This window comes from Rhinopithecus bieti, unplaced genomic scaffold, assembly GCF_001698545.2.
Source record: "Rhinopithecus bieti isolate Rb0 unplaced genomic scaffold, ASM169854v2 scaffold_22042, whole genome shotgun sequence".
NCBI classification, from domain to species: Eukaryota; Metazoa; Chordata; class Mammalia; order Primates; family Cercopithecidae; genus Rhinopithecus; species Rhinopithecus bieti.
In genome coordinates, this window is record NW_016810459.1 from 528,552 (window position 1) to 545,259 (window position 16,708).

A 16,708-nucleotide genomic window follows, 5' to 3' on the forward strand; every position below is an offset into this window, starting at 1 on the left:
AATACAGTTTTTACTTTATCATATTTTAAATTTCCAAGTGCTTTTTCTATTCCCTCTTTTGGTTTGGTGTTTTCATGCTGGTGGCTTTGGCTTTCTATTCATGTGTATGTATGAGGCATTAAAAAAATAACAGTCACAAAGTTTGTGTGTCAGAGGTGTGCTTGCTGATCATTAAGCTTCACTATAGGTTGAAAGTTAACTGGTTTTGCCGGGGAAGTCCCCAAAACGTAAACATATGAAGGGCTTGGAAGTGAGGGTTTTTCCAGAGAATTCTGGCTGAGGACTAATGTTGGGGAGCTGGTGTGTTGCTTTTACTTAATCCTTGTTTAAGTTCTTTCACTTGACTCTGCCCCACACTGTGCCTGGTGCTTAGTCCTTTTTGGTCTCTGGTTCCCATTTTCTGGAGACTATACCTTCTGCCTCCTGCACAGGGTGGGGATGAATAGGGAATGTTTCACCGAGGGCTTTACTGCTCTGATCACTGACTGTGTATCTGTGCCTTATCCCAGTATTACCTGGTGCTTCCAGAGTCTGAGCCCCTCTTAGGGGTCCTAATGGGTTGATAGACTGACTCTCCCCTTTCCTACTTACTTACTTTATAACTTCATTGCTGGCAATTAACATCCCTTCATTATCTTTCCACATTCTAAAATTTCATTGAAATATATCACACTTGTAATCCCAGCATTTTGGGAGGCCAAGGTGGGAGGATTGCTTGAGCCCAGGACTTCAAGGCCAGCCTGGGCAGCATAGTGAGACCTTGTCTTTGTTTTTTTATTTAAAAAGAAGAAATATATTGTCCACTGCTACCGCCTTTCCTTTTATTGCTTTAAAGATGAATACAGTTTTAATTCTTTATTTTAAAATTTTTATTTATTTATGTATTTATTTTTATTTTTATTTTTTTTTTCGAGACAGAGTCTCGCTTTGTCGCCCGGGCTGGAGTGCAGTGGTGCAATCTCGGCTCACTGCAAGCTCCGCCTCCTGGGTTCACGCCATTCTCCCGCCTCAGCCTCCGAGTAGCTGGGACTATAGGCGCCTGCCACCTCGCCCGGCCAGTTTTTTGTATTTTTAGTAGAGACGGGGTTTCACCATGTTAGCCAGGATGGTCTCGATCTCCTGACCTCGTGATCCACCTGCCTCGGCCTCCCAAAGTGCTGGGGATTACAGGCTTGAGCCACTGCGCCCGGCCCCAAAATTTTATTTATTTTTTTGAGACAGGGTCTTACTCTGCAATCGCGGCTCACTGCAGCCTTGACCTCCTGGGCTCAAGTGATTCTCCTGCCTCAGCCTTCTTGAGTAGCTGGGACTACAGGCATGTGCCACCACACCTGGCTAACTTTTGTTTTTTGTAGAGATGGGTCTTAACTGTGTTGTCCAGGCTGGTCTTGAAATCCTCAGCTTAAGCAGTCCTTCTTCCTCAGCCTCCCAAAGTGCTGGGATTATAGGCATGAGCCATTGTGCCTGGCCTTAGTTTGTGATCATTTTAGTGGGCTTTTGGGAAGAAGAGATGGTAAAGACATTTGATCATTTTAGTGTGTTAAATGAAATTCTCCCTTTGAAAATTCTAATGGACTTCAATTTATTCCACAACTGTTGATGAAGACCAGTAAGTGTAAAGTCAAGAGCCAAGCCCTGGGGGATTTAGAAATGGGCATGACATGGTAACTGACTTCTGCAAGCTCACATTAATGTAATGTGGTAAGTACTTTGCCAGCAGCGTGCCCAAAGCTCTGTGGGACCGCAGGTGGCAGTGTGCCTGTTGAGTTGTGCACACATTAGCAGTGGGAAAAGGAGGTGTATGGAAAGACTTGGTAGAAGCTGTCTTGAGGTTATGCTTGAGGGCTGCATAGGTATAGAAAGGACTGCCACCTTCTGAGGCCTGAGAGCATGCTCAGACTCTTCAGAAGCTGGAGCACTAATAGTTGTCTCCTCTCACAAACTTACTTTCCCTCACTCATATTTAATTTGGAAAGATTTCACAATAATTCCTCATTTTTGTCTAGTTCTACTTGGTTACAAATATGGAGCACTTCAGTCATCGAGTATGAAAATCCCTTTTTATGCCAGAGTCCACCTTTGCCCCTCCAGGAACTAAATTTTACTATTCTTTTATTGAAAAAATAATGACACATGGCTACCATGAATGCAGATAATAGTGTTTAAAAAGTCATATCTATATTACTCCTAAGAGCATTATATATATTTGAAAATGGTACCTTGGAGTAAATAAATTTGGTGACTAACTGGAGAAACTAAACACAATTTTGATGAGGGATCCTTTCAAATCTTGTCTGTCTGTTTGGGGTCTGCTGAATTAGCCTATTGTCTTTTTGATTCATAAAACATTTATATGAAGGTGACATCTTACTTTGTCCCTGGTTAAGGAAAGTATCCTGTATTAGGATAGATGATTCTTTAAAATCATCCATTTAAAATCAGTCATTTAATATCTCATGCATCTTTTAAAAACGTATAGCTATAATTGTAGAGCATGTACAACTAGTAAATATATCTTATTTTTATTTATTTATTTATTTATTTAGAGATGGTGTCTCGCTCTGTCACCCAGGCTGGAGTGCAGTGGTACAATCTTGGCCGAGACCTCCACCTTCTGGGTTCAAGCGATCCCCCTACCTCAGCCTCCCAAGTAGCTGGGATTACAGGAATGCACCACCACGCTCGGCTCATTTTGTATTTTTAGTAGAGATGGGGTTTCTCCCTGTTGGTCAGGCTGGTCTTGAACTCCCGACCTCAGGTGATCTGCCCACCTTGGCCCCCCAAAGTGCTGGGATTACAGGTATGAGCCACCTCACCCGCTGTTTTTTCACTTAATTCAGATGCTTTAAATAATTAACAGTCATATGTTCATTATTTGCTAACCTAACACCCTGCGCTGGATATTTGGTAGGTTGACCCTAATATTTATTACAAATGATGTTGAGATGGATATATTCCTATACATAAATATTGGTTTGCATTATTATTATTTCTTTAGACTGGTTTCCTATAAATAGGCAACTGGATCAAAGAATCTGAATAGTTTTCTGGATTTATGCCATGTTTACCTAAAGATTACCAAATAACATTTCCATCAGTAGGGTGTGAGTACTGCATGTATGTTTAAAATAGATGTGATTTTTTTTTTTTCTTTAGACGGAGTCTCACTCTGTCACCCAGGCTGGAGTGCAATGGCATGGTCTCAGCTCACTGCAGCCTCCGCCTCCCGGGTTCAAGCGATTTTCCCACCTCAGCCTCCCCAGTAGCTGGGACTGTAGGCACATGCCACCACACCGGGCTAATTTTTCTATTTTTGTTAGAGATGGGGTTTCACTATGTTGGCCAGGTTGGTCTCGAACTCCTGACCTCGTGATTCACCTGCCTCGGCCTCCCAGAGTGCTGGGATTACAGGTGTGAGCCACCGTGCCCAGCTAGGTACGATTTTATTGACATTTGTAATGTGCAGTATTCTGGGTGTATGCTCGCATCCCACCAGCCATTCAGGAGGCATTATGAGAAGGGCAGGCAGTTGAAGAATAGTCCTGACTCCTTCCTGGCTGGGGAACGTCATGTGAGAGCTGGCATTACTCTGTGGCTATTGGTATTCTTTAGCCCAGGTTAAAGCCTGTCTCTAAAGAGGGAGACACAATCTTAGACCTGCCAAGTGGCTAGATTGGTGTGATCCAATCCCTGTGCCTTATTGTGACTCTTGTAACCTAATGACAGCCCTGTGCTTGGGCTGCTGAGTGTGCTGTGGGTGAGATGGTTAAGCACAAACAGAATGGGCTCTGAGGCCTATAGCCGTCCTGGCTTTCCCCAGCAGACTTTGAGGAGAGCATCTGATTATATCTGTATAATTTCGAACTTGCTTCTAGGACAGAGGGCTTCCTACCACCTAACCATGACCCCCTCCCCCCGAATAAAGCAAGAAAATTAAAAAAAAATTTGAAACATCTTCCCTGGTAATCTTGAGACCTGCACCAAGCTGTAAAAGGGCTTATGACCTTGTTCCTATGGTGGATGGATCCTTTGGCCTGGGAGTGTGCTGTCTTCGTGCCTTGGGCCTGATTTGTGATCAGAAGTAGTGGGGCAGTTAATCACGGGACTCTGTACACCTATCAGATTGGGGTTAGTAAGTTCTAGTGGCAGGAAGCAGGCTGCCTGTAGCTGGTGGGAGGGTCCCTAGAGTTGAGATTCAGTCTGTGGGATCCAGCCCGGTGTGGCTAGTATGCCTTCTGTCCCGGCGCTGTAGGATGGCAGCTTTGGCAGGAAATGAAGCAAAGTACATGATGTAGGGCAAAGGTGTGGAGTCCCCTCAAAACCTTGGGTTCCTGAACTGTCCATGCATGGGAACCACACTCACAGCCTCTGCCCAAGAGTAGAGACTTTGGGATAGATTAGCTCCAAAGTGGGAGTATTTGAAGTGCAGAATGACCCCTCAGAACTGATACTTCAGCCTGGGAAAGGGACAATTCTGGAGAGAAATCATTGCAGCCAGCTTGGACATAAGTCCTGGGGGCAGCCACAACTTCTTTCTTCAACTCACGCCCTGGAGATTTGGGCACGCAATGGCCTGTGGTGGTGTAGTGCTTTCTCGATCACCAAGGTGGGACGAGGGCAGAGCAGGACAGCCTTAGCTGCAGATGACCTCCCAACTTTTTCCCTCTCAGCTGGCACTCCCTCCTCTCTTTGTTCCTCTTCAGGATGTCAGGCCAGCAACCTGGCAGTTTCTTCCAACTCGACCGCTTGTCTTGGGGCTTGAATAGTGTCAGAAATGCCAACCCCTGGACTAGGCTGCCTCAGTGACTTATTTGGGGGCCCAGGTCTTCTTGCCTTGATCTTCTTGTTTCTCCACTATTAGGTCACCCCTCCTAATTTCTCAGTGTCACAAGTGCCCAACATGCCCAGCTGTCCCCAGGCCTATTCTGAACTGCAGATGCTGTCCCCCAGTGAGCGGCAGTGTGTGGAGACGGTGGTCAACATGGGCTACTCGTATGAGTGTGTCCTCAGAGCCATGAAGAAGAAAGGAGAGAATATTGAGCAGGTAAGTGGTTGATCAGCCAGGAGGGCAGGCTCAGACCTGTGGAGCTGGAGTAGTGTCCTCCCGTCCTAGAGCCCCTCAGACTTGTAGCACCAGCTCCTTTCCTGTGGGTTTGCGAGGAGAGGACCTGGGGCGTGTATTGGGGAAAGCCAGCAGCCTTGGGAGCAGCACTTCTTTTGGAAGCTATTCCAGGACCCAGGCCGAGAGACAGCTTTGGGAGAATTGAAGCTGTTCTCCAACTACCCCCTCTTTCCTTGCCCCTCCAAAAGGGGCAAAGCTAGGCTTGGGGTATGGTCAAATATCTCCTAGGAATTTTCATCCTGTCATCTATGCCCAAAATGTTGAATAGGGTACTGGAATGTTAGACCTTGGTGACATTTTCTGACTTGTGCTGTTTCTTACCGCCTGCCCAGGCTGTGGAGTTGACATTCTGGTAGGTGTGTCAGCTGTGGCAGCAATTCTTTTGGAAAATGCCTACTCACGTTTAGAAGGCTGTGCCTGTGTTCAATAAAGAGTCACTGGGGTCCTGTTGTGTTGGACACAGTCAAGGCACAAAATCAAATCCTATCCAGTATCTGACGGCCTGGGTGGGGCGGGGAGCAGACTTCACACACTCCAGTTTGTTGAGGTCTCTTGGAAAGTACAGCAAAGAGTAGCAGTAGGTGCTAAATCCCTTATTTCTTTTCTTAGATTCTTGACTATCTCTTTGCACATGGACAGCTGTGTGAGAAGGGCTTCGACCCTCTTTTAGTGGAAGAGGCTCTGGAAATGCACCAGTGTTCAGAAGAAAAGGTGGGAATCTTCACGCTTCATGGGAACCCTCTGGAAAGGAGGGACCAAGTAGTCCGTCCTGGTTTTTTCCCTTGGCCCACACACAACCTTTTTGCTTTGCCAGTGACTACAGGTAGAAGCACATAAAGGGCAGAATCTCCCAAGTATTCAGACAGGCCGAGGCCTGTGTTTGGGTTGGTGGTTGAAGCACTGGGTTGAAAACTTTAGAATCCCAGTGAAGGGAAGGGAACATTGGCCTGAGCTAAAAGCCAAACTTTTAGATGACTAGGGAGGGAGATTGCTGGACTTTTTGCCTAGACTGCTCTCTGAAGAGCAGCCATGTCTGGGTTCAGTTTCCTTCCTTGGTGGGAAGATGGATGTGGGTGGTGGGACCCAGATAGAGGTCGCAAGAGTAAGCTGGGACTGGGCTGACTCCTGAAGGTCGATGGCCGTCACCAAACCCGTCTGCGTTGGCTTCCACCACAGCCCACCTCTGCTTGCTAGGGGACCTTATGGAGACTCAATCCATTCCGCTTTCCCCCAGTCCCCCACACACATACTCTTTCACTCGGCTGTGCTGTGACCCCACCCTTTTCTTTAATCTGTGTTCTCTTCTCTCCCTTAGATGATGGAGTTTCTTCAGTTAATGAGCAAATTTAAGGAGATGGGCTTTGAGCTGAAAGACATTAAGGAAGTTTTGCTATTACACAACAATGACCAGGACAATGCTTTGGAAGACCTCATGGCTCGGGCAGGAGCCAGCTGAGACCAGGCCCTGCCTAGGTCCTGCCGCAGAACCACCATCCCTGGGAGGCCCTGCAGAGCCCAGCTGTGGGGAAAGAGAAAGGGCAGCTTCCAGATTTTCTTTTGGGGGTTAGAAGGTTAGATGTGGAGACTGTGCTCGCCAGTCTCTGTGAGCCTAGGCCCTGAGCTGGGGAGGTGGGGAAGATTCGGGCAGGTGCCCCCAGAACTGTCCTGGCTCCTTCCATATTAAACGTATTTGCATTTTGAGAAGTGTCCTTCCCACCTCAGCCCTCCAGAGAGACTACCCTAGTCTTTCTGGGGTCTTTATGTCCTCAGCTAAAGCCTGGCCTAGTTGCTGAGAGGGGCTGGGGAGATAGGCGGGAGGGCCAGACTCAGTGCTGCTGTGGAGCTAGGTGCTTCCCCCTTCCCCCGAGACTGGTGGACTGAACTCTAATCAAGTTGAGTTCAAGTGAAAGATTCTTCCAGGGTTTTATTTTTTTCCCTCCTAACAGAGTCTCATAGTGTTAACACTGGTTCTGCAATGTCTCTGAGGTGCAAAGAATGCACTTTTCCCTATGGGGCCCAGAGTTTGCCTTTTCTGCCAGGCAGTCACCACACTTCCCTACCCCAGCCTGTTTCTTTTGGCTTGGTTTGGACCACAGTCCTCTGCTACCCAGGATTTTAGAGCCCCTGCTCTAGGAATCAGTTGTTAGTTTAAGAAATCATTGGCCCCTTCCTAGCACATTGAATGGGTGAGCAGACAGGCCATGATTTAGTCGGCCAGCACTAACTCCACCTCTGTTCTCCTTGAACAGCTTCCCTTCCAGCCCACTGCTTTAGGATGACACAATGAATAACACCTAGTCATAGAAATCAGTCTCTTTGGTTTGTTTTGTATTATGTTGTACATCATTAAAGATCTAAATACAAAGGATATACAGTCTTGATGAATCTAAAATAATTTGCTAACTATTTTGATTCTTCAGAGAGAACTACTAATAAAAATCTAAAAGGTGTCTTGGTTTGATAACTTCTTTATTACCAAGGCTATTTTATGGGAGTGGGGGGCCATGTGGTGTATAAAGGGATTTCTTGCTTAGATTTGCTGGGGATAGAGTAGGACCTAACCATTTTCTGTTTTGGAACTTTCTTCCCACTTCAGACCTGTCCCGTTTTTTGGTTTGCAAAGGCAAGTCTAGACTGAGTCTTTTTAAACCTGACCCAGCTCCGTCCACAGACCAAGGACATAGGCCTTCCTGACTGTGGAATTGGGATAGGCCGGACCTTCAGGGGGATCACCCAGTAAAAGAGGAAGAAGCCCTTTTACTGTGAGCAGCAGGCATTTATGCATCATTTGCCACAAGCAGGACTGGATTTAAAACTGTCTCACCAGCTCTCAGTGATGCTGTTGTATGTGATAGAACAGGGTTCACTCCTAAAGTTTTTGTCCTTGACCTTAAAACCGTGCCATTGTCCCACTTGAGCTTTTGGCTAGATTGGGTCTTTTAAGGTTTTTAGTGATCATGTGAGGAGAGGCCGCAGTGCCCTGGGGCCGGAAGCACCAATAAGGATGCCCCCTGGCGGCCAGGTGAGGCACTGTGAGGCTGACAAGGTGGCTGGGCCAGGCTGCTAGCGTCTCAAGAGAGCCATTTAACCCTTCTCTTGGCCTTTTAATTAAGCCCTCCTTTTAAAGCTGTAAAAAGTTATCCTTTATCTGAAGGAAATAAAAGCTCCATAGTAATGGGTGTTCGGGCCAAAATTGTGACTCATGAATCTCCATTTTACCCAGGGTGGCTTTAAAGTAATTGGCACTTGGAGGCTACTTTGTCTTCCCTGTCCTGAGCTGCTTCCTGCTAAAAAGATACACAGCAGGCGGAACTCGGCTGAAGACTTGTGTGTGAATTCTGTTTCAGAGGCCTCAGACTGTTGAACAGAGCACTCTGTGCCAAGGTTCCCAACACAGACCCCTGAGAGGCAGGGTGGCTGGGCAGGGTGAACTGGATGAGGGCCAGGCTAGGAGATGGACTATTCCATGACGGGGCTGGCGAGTGAGGTGTCCCAGATAGGAGCCAGGAGGTGCCATGGAAGCATGAGAGTATCGGGCGTTGTACAGAGGCCTTTCACCCCCACCAAAGTCAGGAGAAAAACTGATGTGTGACACAGGCACCCTCTTCTGTCTCAAAACTGGATTGCAGGAAGGGAAGGGAGCTGTAAGTATAAGGCCTGTCCCACATCTGCTGCTGTTAGTGACACATCAAGTCAAGGTTTGTCCGATTTACATTTTCAAAAATGCCTCTAAATCTCCAAATCAATCTCCAAGGGCTGATGGGGCAGAGCTCACCCCACCCCTGTCCCCCTAGCACCAATGTTTGAGTTTGGGCCAGTGTTTAGTCTTCTAAGTCAGGCACAGAATTCAGCTGGTGAAGCCTCTGAGCTCAGCATGTTGTCTTCTCTGTCTTGTGACCTCTGACCTCTAGGCTACCACTGACCACCCCATCCTCTGATCCCCAAACTTAGAAACATCTTCAGGGTTATTAGACCCAAATATGTTCCCACAGGCAAGGGGTCAGTTAAGCACATTCTCTAGGCCCAAGGGAAAGGCATTAGGTTCTTCAGCCTGGCCCAACCTTGGAGGCGCTCCTGTGCATGGAACTGAGGAGGGACAGGGGCCTGGCACTGAGGGAGAAGCTGGGACCTATCTGAGGCCACATGGGGCTGGGGTGAGGCTAGCACAGGCAGGACCAGTGTGTGGGTTCTGGTGTGTGCAGGGAGGACCTGGCAGAGGCTCCTCCAGCCCCTGAGAGCCCAGCACAGGCTCCTGCAGGGCCCCCGCCGTCTCGGCACAGGGTCTGGCTCTAAGACGCCACTGTTCCCTCAGGGGCTGCGGTGGGCCCGTGGCAGGTGAGATAGAGCTGCAGCTGGCTCCTCAGACTCTGGATGCACTTGGATTTCAGAACCATGATTTCATCCAGCTGGGTCACAAAATCTTCAAAATCCTGAGAAGGAAACAAGGGACGAATACAGCTTTTGCTCTTGCTGGCGCTCTGCCAGATCTGCTTTTTTAGTCCCTCCTCTAGCAGGAAAGTTTCGGAACCCAGGCCACTCTTCCGGCCGGAGAACATGTAGGATAGTTGCTATGGCACAGGGTAGGGCCCGCTGCTCTGCATTCGAGACACTTTCCAAGCAGAGGAGTATTTTGTAGGGCAGAAGGGTATTTGGTAGAAATACCTACGTGTGGTAGGCAGCAGACTGGTCACTGTTAGTCACAGGGAGGGGCCCCGACAAACCACTTGGAAGGCAGAGCAGCTAAGGATAGAGGCTGGAAACATTTTAGCCTGGGAAAGGTGAGTGTTGCACCATCTCCCACCTGTACCTATACTCAAGATGTCTCAAAGGTGTGGCAAGAGGAGGCACGAGGCCTCAGTTACACGGTTAGTGTGTGCCAGGAGACCCTTTCCCCAGACACAGCCACAGCAAACAAGGATGACCATCAAATTAGCTGCAGGCTAATTCCCAACAGCCTGTGAATGTCCAGCCAGGGCTACTTACATTAGAAGCCAGCTGGCTCATCAGCGTCTCCTCCTTGAAGCCAAGCTCAGCCATTTCATCCAGCTGTTCCTGGTGTGCTCGGATGACCACCTGCCTGGGAACACCAGAGAGAACACCATGATCTTTCTGGCCTCCCAGCCTCTCCTGGGTAGCTTTCTGGAGCTGATCTCATTTCTAAGCTGACAGCTGCCTCTGCCGAAAATGGTCAAGGTTTTGACCAAGGCTATCTTAACACCCAGCTCCCCCTCACCTGTTCTCAGGAATTGGTAAGGAATTACAGAGTACCAACGAGATACAGGCAGGGAGACAGGGGCTTCCCAAGCTGTCCCCTGCCTCCCCAGTGGTACTGAGGGGCAGGGCCGGGTGCTGCTGCTCTTCCACAGGAGCTGCCCATTTCCCACAGCTTTCCTGCAGAAAGGCTCTCAAGGCTGTGACTGCAACTGGCATACTTGGCACAAGATGGAGCCTATTGCCTGTTCTGCTCTCATTTCTACTTCCTGTAGGGCCCGGGACCAAAGCAGAGGGTTGGAGCTAGAAGCAGACTGGCTCATCTGCATATCCCTGCATGGCTTCTCTTTGTCCATGACAAAACAGTAAGCTGCAGTGGAGGGTGGGTGCCAAAGGGGCTCAACTCTTAGGGAAAGTGTCCAACTTACTGTGCTTGCTCCAGGGTGGGCTGATGGAGTGTCCCTGCAGAATTGGGAGAGCAGCTGGGAACCAAGGGAGAACTTGGCCTTGCTAAGCACCTTGAGATCGGCCTGGGTTTGAGCCATGTGACGTTCTCATTGTTGCAGGGCAACTTGATCGGGTCTGTGGACAAACCAAACTCCTGCCAACCAAGCCTTGTAGGATGTTTTCTCTCCTGGGCCCAGAGCTGGTCAGTCATATCACTACTTCCTGTTCGTGGCGTGAGCGTAGGTCCAGAATGGGGTACCCCCATATGTATGGTGGAGAAGGCCTTTCCTGGGAAACCCCAGGAGCCATCCAGCCCTGTCTCCTCTGCATCAGCATCATACTGCTCACTACCCATATGTTCGTGGGAGAAAAGTACAGTCTCTCTGCTCTGGCAGGCCTCTCCCAGGTCTGCCTCACTGCCAGGCAGCTTGTCAGCTGGGTGCTGATGGATAGGTGATGGGGACAGAGCTGGAAGATCACCACCAGGCTTATTATCAGGGGGAGATGATGAGAGCCACAGGTGCTCAGTTGCTGAAGACACTGGCAAGGCTGCCTCTTGATCACCAGATGGCACTGTGTAGCCCACAACTGGGCCCCCTGTGCCCTCTGCCACTAGACTGTGCATAGCCCCATCCTGGACCAGCTGCTCCAAGGGAGGAGACCCTTCATTTTCTGGGTTCTCCAGGAGGGACACGGTGAGGGGAGCCATGAGTCCAGAAGCATATTCAGCGTGCGTGCCTAACTGCCCCCTAGGGTCCTCTCCTGGGACAGGATGATTGTTTTTTACAGTGTTGGTCACCTGGATTGGGCCGTCTGCACTTACTTCTCTTAGAGGTGTGGTAACTGTGTCTCTTTCGTCTGGGGATCCAGGAACTGCAATGTGGGACAATGAGAAAGTGAAACCATCTTCCTCAGGGGATGGCAAGTTGCCCTCATTCTGCCCAGAAACCTCACTTTGGGAGGCATCCTGTCTGAGATCAAAGGAAGAGCCTCCACCTCTTTCCTGTCTATATATGAAATCTACCTGTGAACAGTAAGGCTTCTTTGCCAGGCTGTCTCTGCGAGAAGGCCCTGAGGAAGTAGAGTTGTCTCTGCTCCAGTCCACGGGCCCCTTCCTTGGGCTGCAGCTGTGATCGAGTGCTGCTCTGCTGTGGTTTATGGGGTCCCTGGAGTCCACCCAGCTTTTAGTTAGATCTTTCTTGTCACCTGTCCTGGGGCTAGAAAACAGACTCTGCCGTCTTTCTGCCACCTGCTTCTCAGGACCCTGCCCCCATGTCTGGTGCAGGAAGAATGAGTCTTCACTATTTTCCAGAGTGTTCCTTTGCTTTGTGGCCCTCTGACTAGAGACGTGTGAAAAAGAATCTTCACTGAAATCACTGTCATCAAGGTCCTCTACTTGGGCTCCATCGTGGTTTTCAGAGTAAGAGTGGAACAGAGAGGGAGTCTCATTCGTGAGCTGACCCTCGGGGGGCCTGTACTGGCATAAAGACCTTTTCAGTGGTTGGTATTTTAACTTCTGTTGGAGGAGAGGTGGCTGTTGGAACTGCTGGTGATAGAAATGCAGATGTTCCTCCCTCTCCTTCTGCTGTGTTGGGATATTTGTCCAAGCTTCAGAGGCAAGCCTAGCAGGCGTGCCCCTCTGGCTGTCTTGACTGTACTCAGCCCTGTGGTGGGCGTTGCCAAAGGAGAGCTCAACTCGCGACACAAGCTGCTTCTGTACTGGCTGCACGGTCTGCACTTTCTTGCACTTGGTGGACACCTTACCACGCACCAGGGCTTCTGGGCCTGAGGCCCTGCTTCCCCACCCAAGGGCAGTTTTGTTGCCCATTCGATTTTTCTCAGAGCACAATGGTGCTGACTCTTCTGCCTTTTTTTTGACCAAATGTCCAGAGCGCACAGTTCCTTTCACAGGACTGGCATGAATGACCCACTCTTGTGAAGGACTCCCTCTGGAGTCACCCCTTTTACCAGAGACCTTAGGTGCAGAAGCAAGAGGAATGTTGGGTGAGTGGCTGGTCAGAGGATGGACCTTCCCTCTTGTGGAGCCAGGGGCTGCCACTGTGAGTGACTGCTGAAGTCCCAGCTTGACTTTTTTGGGAGAACATTTGTCCCCTGACAAAACCCCAGGGGAGCTCTGAATTCGTTTTGGAGAGGAGTTTCCAGATGTCCGATTTTGACTGGTAACTGAAGTGTAACACTTAATGCCTTTCTTTAGTTCTTTGACCCTGTAAATAATCATTTTATGTTAAATGTGTATTTTCACACGTTCTGCAATTTTCTATAGCTTTCTGGGAAAACAAAAACCAAAGAAAAGTATTACAAGGATTGGGAGTTACTTCTTTACCTGGGATAGAATAAGAGGAAAAGGGAACATTCTGTTTCAGCATGAGATACCCCTCTGTACCTGAATGAAAAAGAGCAGTGTTGGCTGGCTGTAGTGGCTCACATCTGTAATCTTAGCACTTTGGGAGGTTGAGGCAGGAGGATCGTTTGAGCCCAGGAGTTCAAGACCAACCTGGGCAACAGAGCAAGACCTCGTCTCTACTAAAAATAAAAAAATTAGCCAGGCATGGTGATGCGTGTCTGTAGTCCCAGCTACTTGGGAGGCTGAGGCGGGGAGTATTGCTTGAGCCCCGGAGTTTGAGGCTGCAGTGAGCCATGATCACACTATTGCACTCCAGCCTGGGTGACAGGGTAAGACTCTGTCTTTAAAAAACAAACGAGAAAGAACAGTGTCTTCTCTGAGGATGTAAGCATGCACCCAACATTCCACGATCAGAAGAAGCCTTTTGGAAATCACCACAGCCCCATGTGTGGGACAGGCCAGAGACGCCAGTCTCAGAAGTGCACTGTGTCCATGCAGGGCCCACACTGCTTCCTGGAGGGAGGCCACCTCAGGAGTCCATGTCCACCACTTACCTGCAATTCTGCAGAGTCCTCTTTTCTGCAAACCACCCCTTTCAGGCTTCTCTGGGAAAATGAGTTCCCTCAAACCTGCTGGTACCTCAGGAAGCAAAACCTCCAGAAATACGCAGGCTTGTGCTCATTCCATTAAGGGAAAAATGACTTGTCTATTCCCAGGGTTTCTCAATCTTAACACTATTGACATTTTGTACCAGATAATTATTTCTTGAAGGATGTTTAGTAGCATCCTTGGCCTCTGCTCACTAGATGCCAGTAGCACTTCTTCCCAGTCATGGCCATCAAAAACGTCTTACTTACTGGGAGAGGCACATGTGACCACAGGGTGAGAGATGGAAGGGATCCCAGAAGATACCACAGTCACCCATAAAGAGGCCTGGCCAGGCAGGCAGAGTTGCTGGCTCTGACACCAACTCCTAGTGAGCCTTTGGAAAGATCCTACACTTCTCTGGGCCTCAGTTTATCCTCTAACATGTCTGGGTTGGGCCCTTCTGAACATACATAGCTCTAAGTGATTCTGCCTTGACAAGTCACACGTCTTCTATCTCTCACAATTTGGGCTGAGGCCAGCAGGAAGAAAACATCACTGAGCCTTCTACCCATTAATACTTCACTTCCCACTAGCCATTTAAAAGCCACTGACAGAGTCAACTCCTGAACAAGGGAATGTGTCATCTTCCTCTTGTCATGCTTGCAAAGTGATAGGGCCTACCAGGTCACAGTCTTCAAATGACTAATTGCCAAAAACAAGGCTATGGCACTCAAAGTCAGATCCCTATGTGTGTATGAGTGGGAGAGACACGTGCATGCACTTGCACACACACACGTGCAGATGTGTTGCACACACACACCTGCTGCACAGGCACGCACATGCCCACTTACACATAGCCTGCCATCTGGGAGCTGACTTACCGGTCAGCATAGCGCAAGGTATTCAGAGTGTGTTCAGTGGCCACGTGGCTTGGTGAGATGTTGGCGATCATGCAGGTTTTGGCATTGCCGATGAAAGAGTCCTTTAGGACCTGTCCAAAACAGAAGGCAGGTCAATGAGTGAAGTCAATTAACAAAGTGCATACTGACTACTTACTAGGTGCAGGACGCTGGGCCATAGTTCCCTTCTGCCCACAAAAAGGTAATTCACAAAATAAAAAATACAAATGGCAAATAAACACAGAAAAAGGTACTCATCACATCACCAATCCAAAAAATGCAAACAAACCATTTAAAAACCTGGTATTTTTAGCTCGTAAGATTAAGGGACTAATGATGATCTTCCCCGGTGAGGGTCCAGGGAAATGGGTACTCTTCTATGCTGGCATGTACCATGAACTGGACAAACTTTCCAGAGGGCAGTTTGGCAATATGTATGAAAATGTAAAAAGAAGCCAGGCACGGTGGCACTCACCTGTAGTCCCAGTTACTCAGAAGGCTGAGGCAGAAGGATCGCTTGAGCCCAGGAGTTCAAGACTAGCCTGGGCAACATAGCAAGAACTTATCTCAAAAAAACAAAACAAAACAAAACAAAAAAAAACAGGAAAAAGTATGTATACTCTTGGTTTGGCAATCACACTTCTAGGACTTTACCCTGTGGAAATAATTGCTCAATTGACCAAAAAAAGTATGATATTCATTACATTATTTATAATAGTAATATTTAGTAAAAATCTAGGTATCTATAAACAGAGAACAAACTAAATAATTATACACTGAATATAATAAAACCATTAAAAGTGATTATACCTGTACTCAGGAACATAGAAAGATATCTAAAGCTTATATCTTTGAGGGAAAAAGGTGTATGATCCCATAACTCCGTAAGCGGATCCATATGAGGCTACATAGGCAGAGAGATGACTAGAGGGAAGTTCATTAACATAGCAGTGTGTGGTTATCACTGAGGTCTGGGACTTTAAGTTATGTTTTACTTTCTTCTTTACACTTGTATGTAGAATTGGAATTCTTATGTTTTAATTAAAAAGAAACACATTTTCTGGGAATGGGGAACTTGTCTTAAAAAATAACAGAGCTGGCTGGGTACAGTGGCTCATGCCTGTAATCCTAGCACTTTCGTAGGCCAAGGCAGGCAGATCAGCTGAGGTCAGGAGTTCAAGACCAGCCTGGCTAACATGTCGAAATTCCGTCTCTACTAAAAACACAGAAATTAGTGAGGCATCGTGGCACACACCTGTAGTCCCAGTTACTCCAGGGGCTTGAGGCAGGAGAATCGCTTGAACCCAGGGGGTGGAGGCTGCAGTGAGAAGAGATCACACCACCGCACTCTGGCCTGGGCGACAGAGCAAGACTCCCTCTCATAAATAAATAAGTAAGTAAAAAATAACAGAGCCAATGTCAGAATCAGGACTAACCACCTATAAGTAGGTTCCTGGGTCCCTGGTTAAAATCATGTTTGAGAAGACCTAACCCACAGATCACCAACTGTGATGGGTAAGGTACTATATTCTTACAGGTTCTGCCCAGGTCCTATGGAGCCACTACTCTAGCTGCACAGAATAAAACTCTGCCCATGTGCGGGGCTGGCTTCATCCTGCAGCATACAAAAAGATCTTCACCTAGATATCCCTCTATCTTGTCTGTCCTCCACTGTGCACAGGACACAAGGCGAAAAAGAACCCAGGACACTCACAGCTGTCTTCACAGCTGTTTATACCTAGGTACACCCTCCCATGCCACACTTCCACAGACATCATGAATACTGATTTAACATCTACTGGAGTTTTCTGTTAATAAAGAGGCACATTTTGGGCCGGGCACGGTGGCTCAAGCCTGTAATCCCAGCACTTTGGGAGGCCAAGACGGGCGGATCACGAGGTCAGGAGATCGAGACCATCCTGGCTAACACGGTGAAACCCCGTCTCTACTAAAAACTACAAAAAACTAGCCGGGCGAGGTGGCGGCGCCTGTAGTCCCAGCTACTCGGGAGGCTGAGGCAGGAGAATGGCGTAAACCCGGGAGGCGGAGCTTGCAGTGAGCTGAGATCTGGCCACA

The 16,708-nt window shown here is 48.3% G+C and overlaps 2 protein-coding genes across 2 annotated transcripts in view; one reads left to right on the forward strand and one right to left on the reverse strand.

The window, feature by feature from the left end:
* UBAP1 (ubiquitin associated protein 1) overlaps nt 1-7,572 on the forward strand; it is a 75,410-nt gene extending 67,838 nt beyond the window's left edge. Inside the window, exons 4-6 of the mRNA XM_017892067.1 lie at nt 4,862-5,044; nt 5,732-5,833; nt 6,438-7,572. Of these exons, the coding sequence (XP_017747556.1) occupies nt 4,862-5,044; nt 5,732-5,833; nt 6,438-6,578 (426 nt within the window). The 3' untranslated portion in view covers nt 6,579-7,572. The remainder of the gene's footprint in view (nt 1-4,861; nt 5,045-5,731; nt 5,834-6,437) is intronic.
* KIF24 (kinesin family member 24) overlaps nt 7,430-16,708 on the reverse strand; it is a 74,837-nt gene continuing 65,558 nt past the window's right edge. Inside the window, exons 10-13 of the mRNA XM_017892066.1 lie at nt 14,615-14,724; nt 10,762-13,005; nt 10,106-10,199; nt 7,430-9,552 (exon numbers count right to left, since the gene is read on the reverse strand). Coding sequence (XP_017747555.1) covers nt 9,412-9,552; nt 10,106-10,199; nt 10,762-13,005; nt 14,615-14,724 — 2,589 coding nt within the window. The 3' untranslated portion in view covers nt 7,430-9,411. The remainder of the gene's footprint in view (nt 9,553-10,105; nt 10,200-10,761; nt 13,006-14,614; nt 14,725-16,708) is intronic.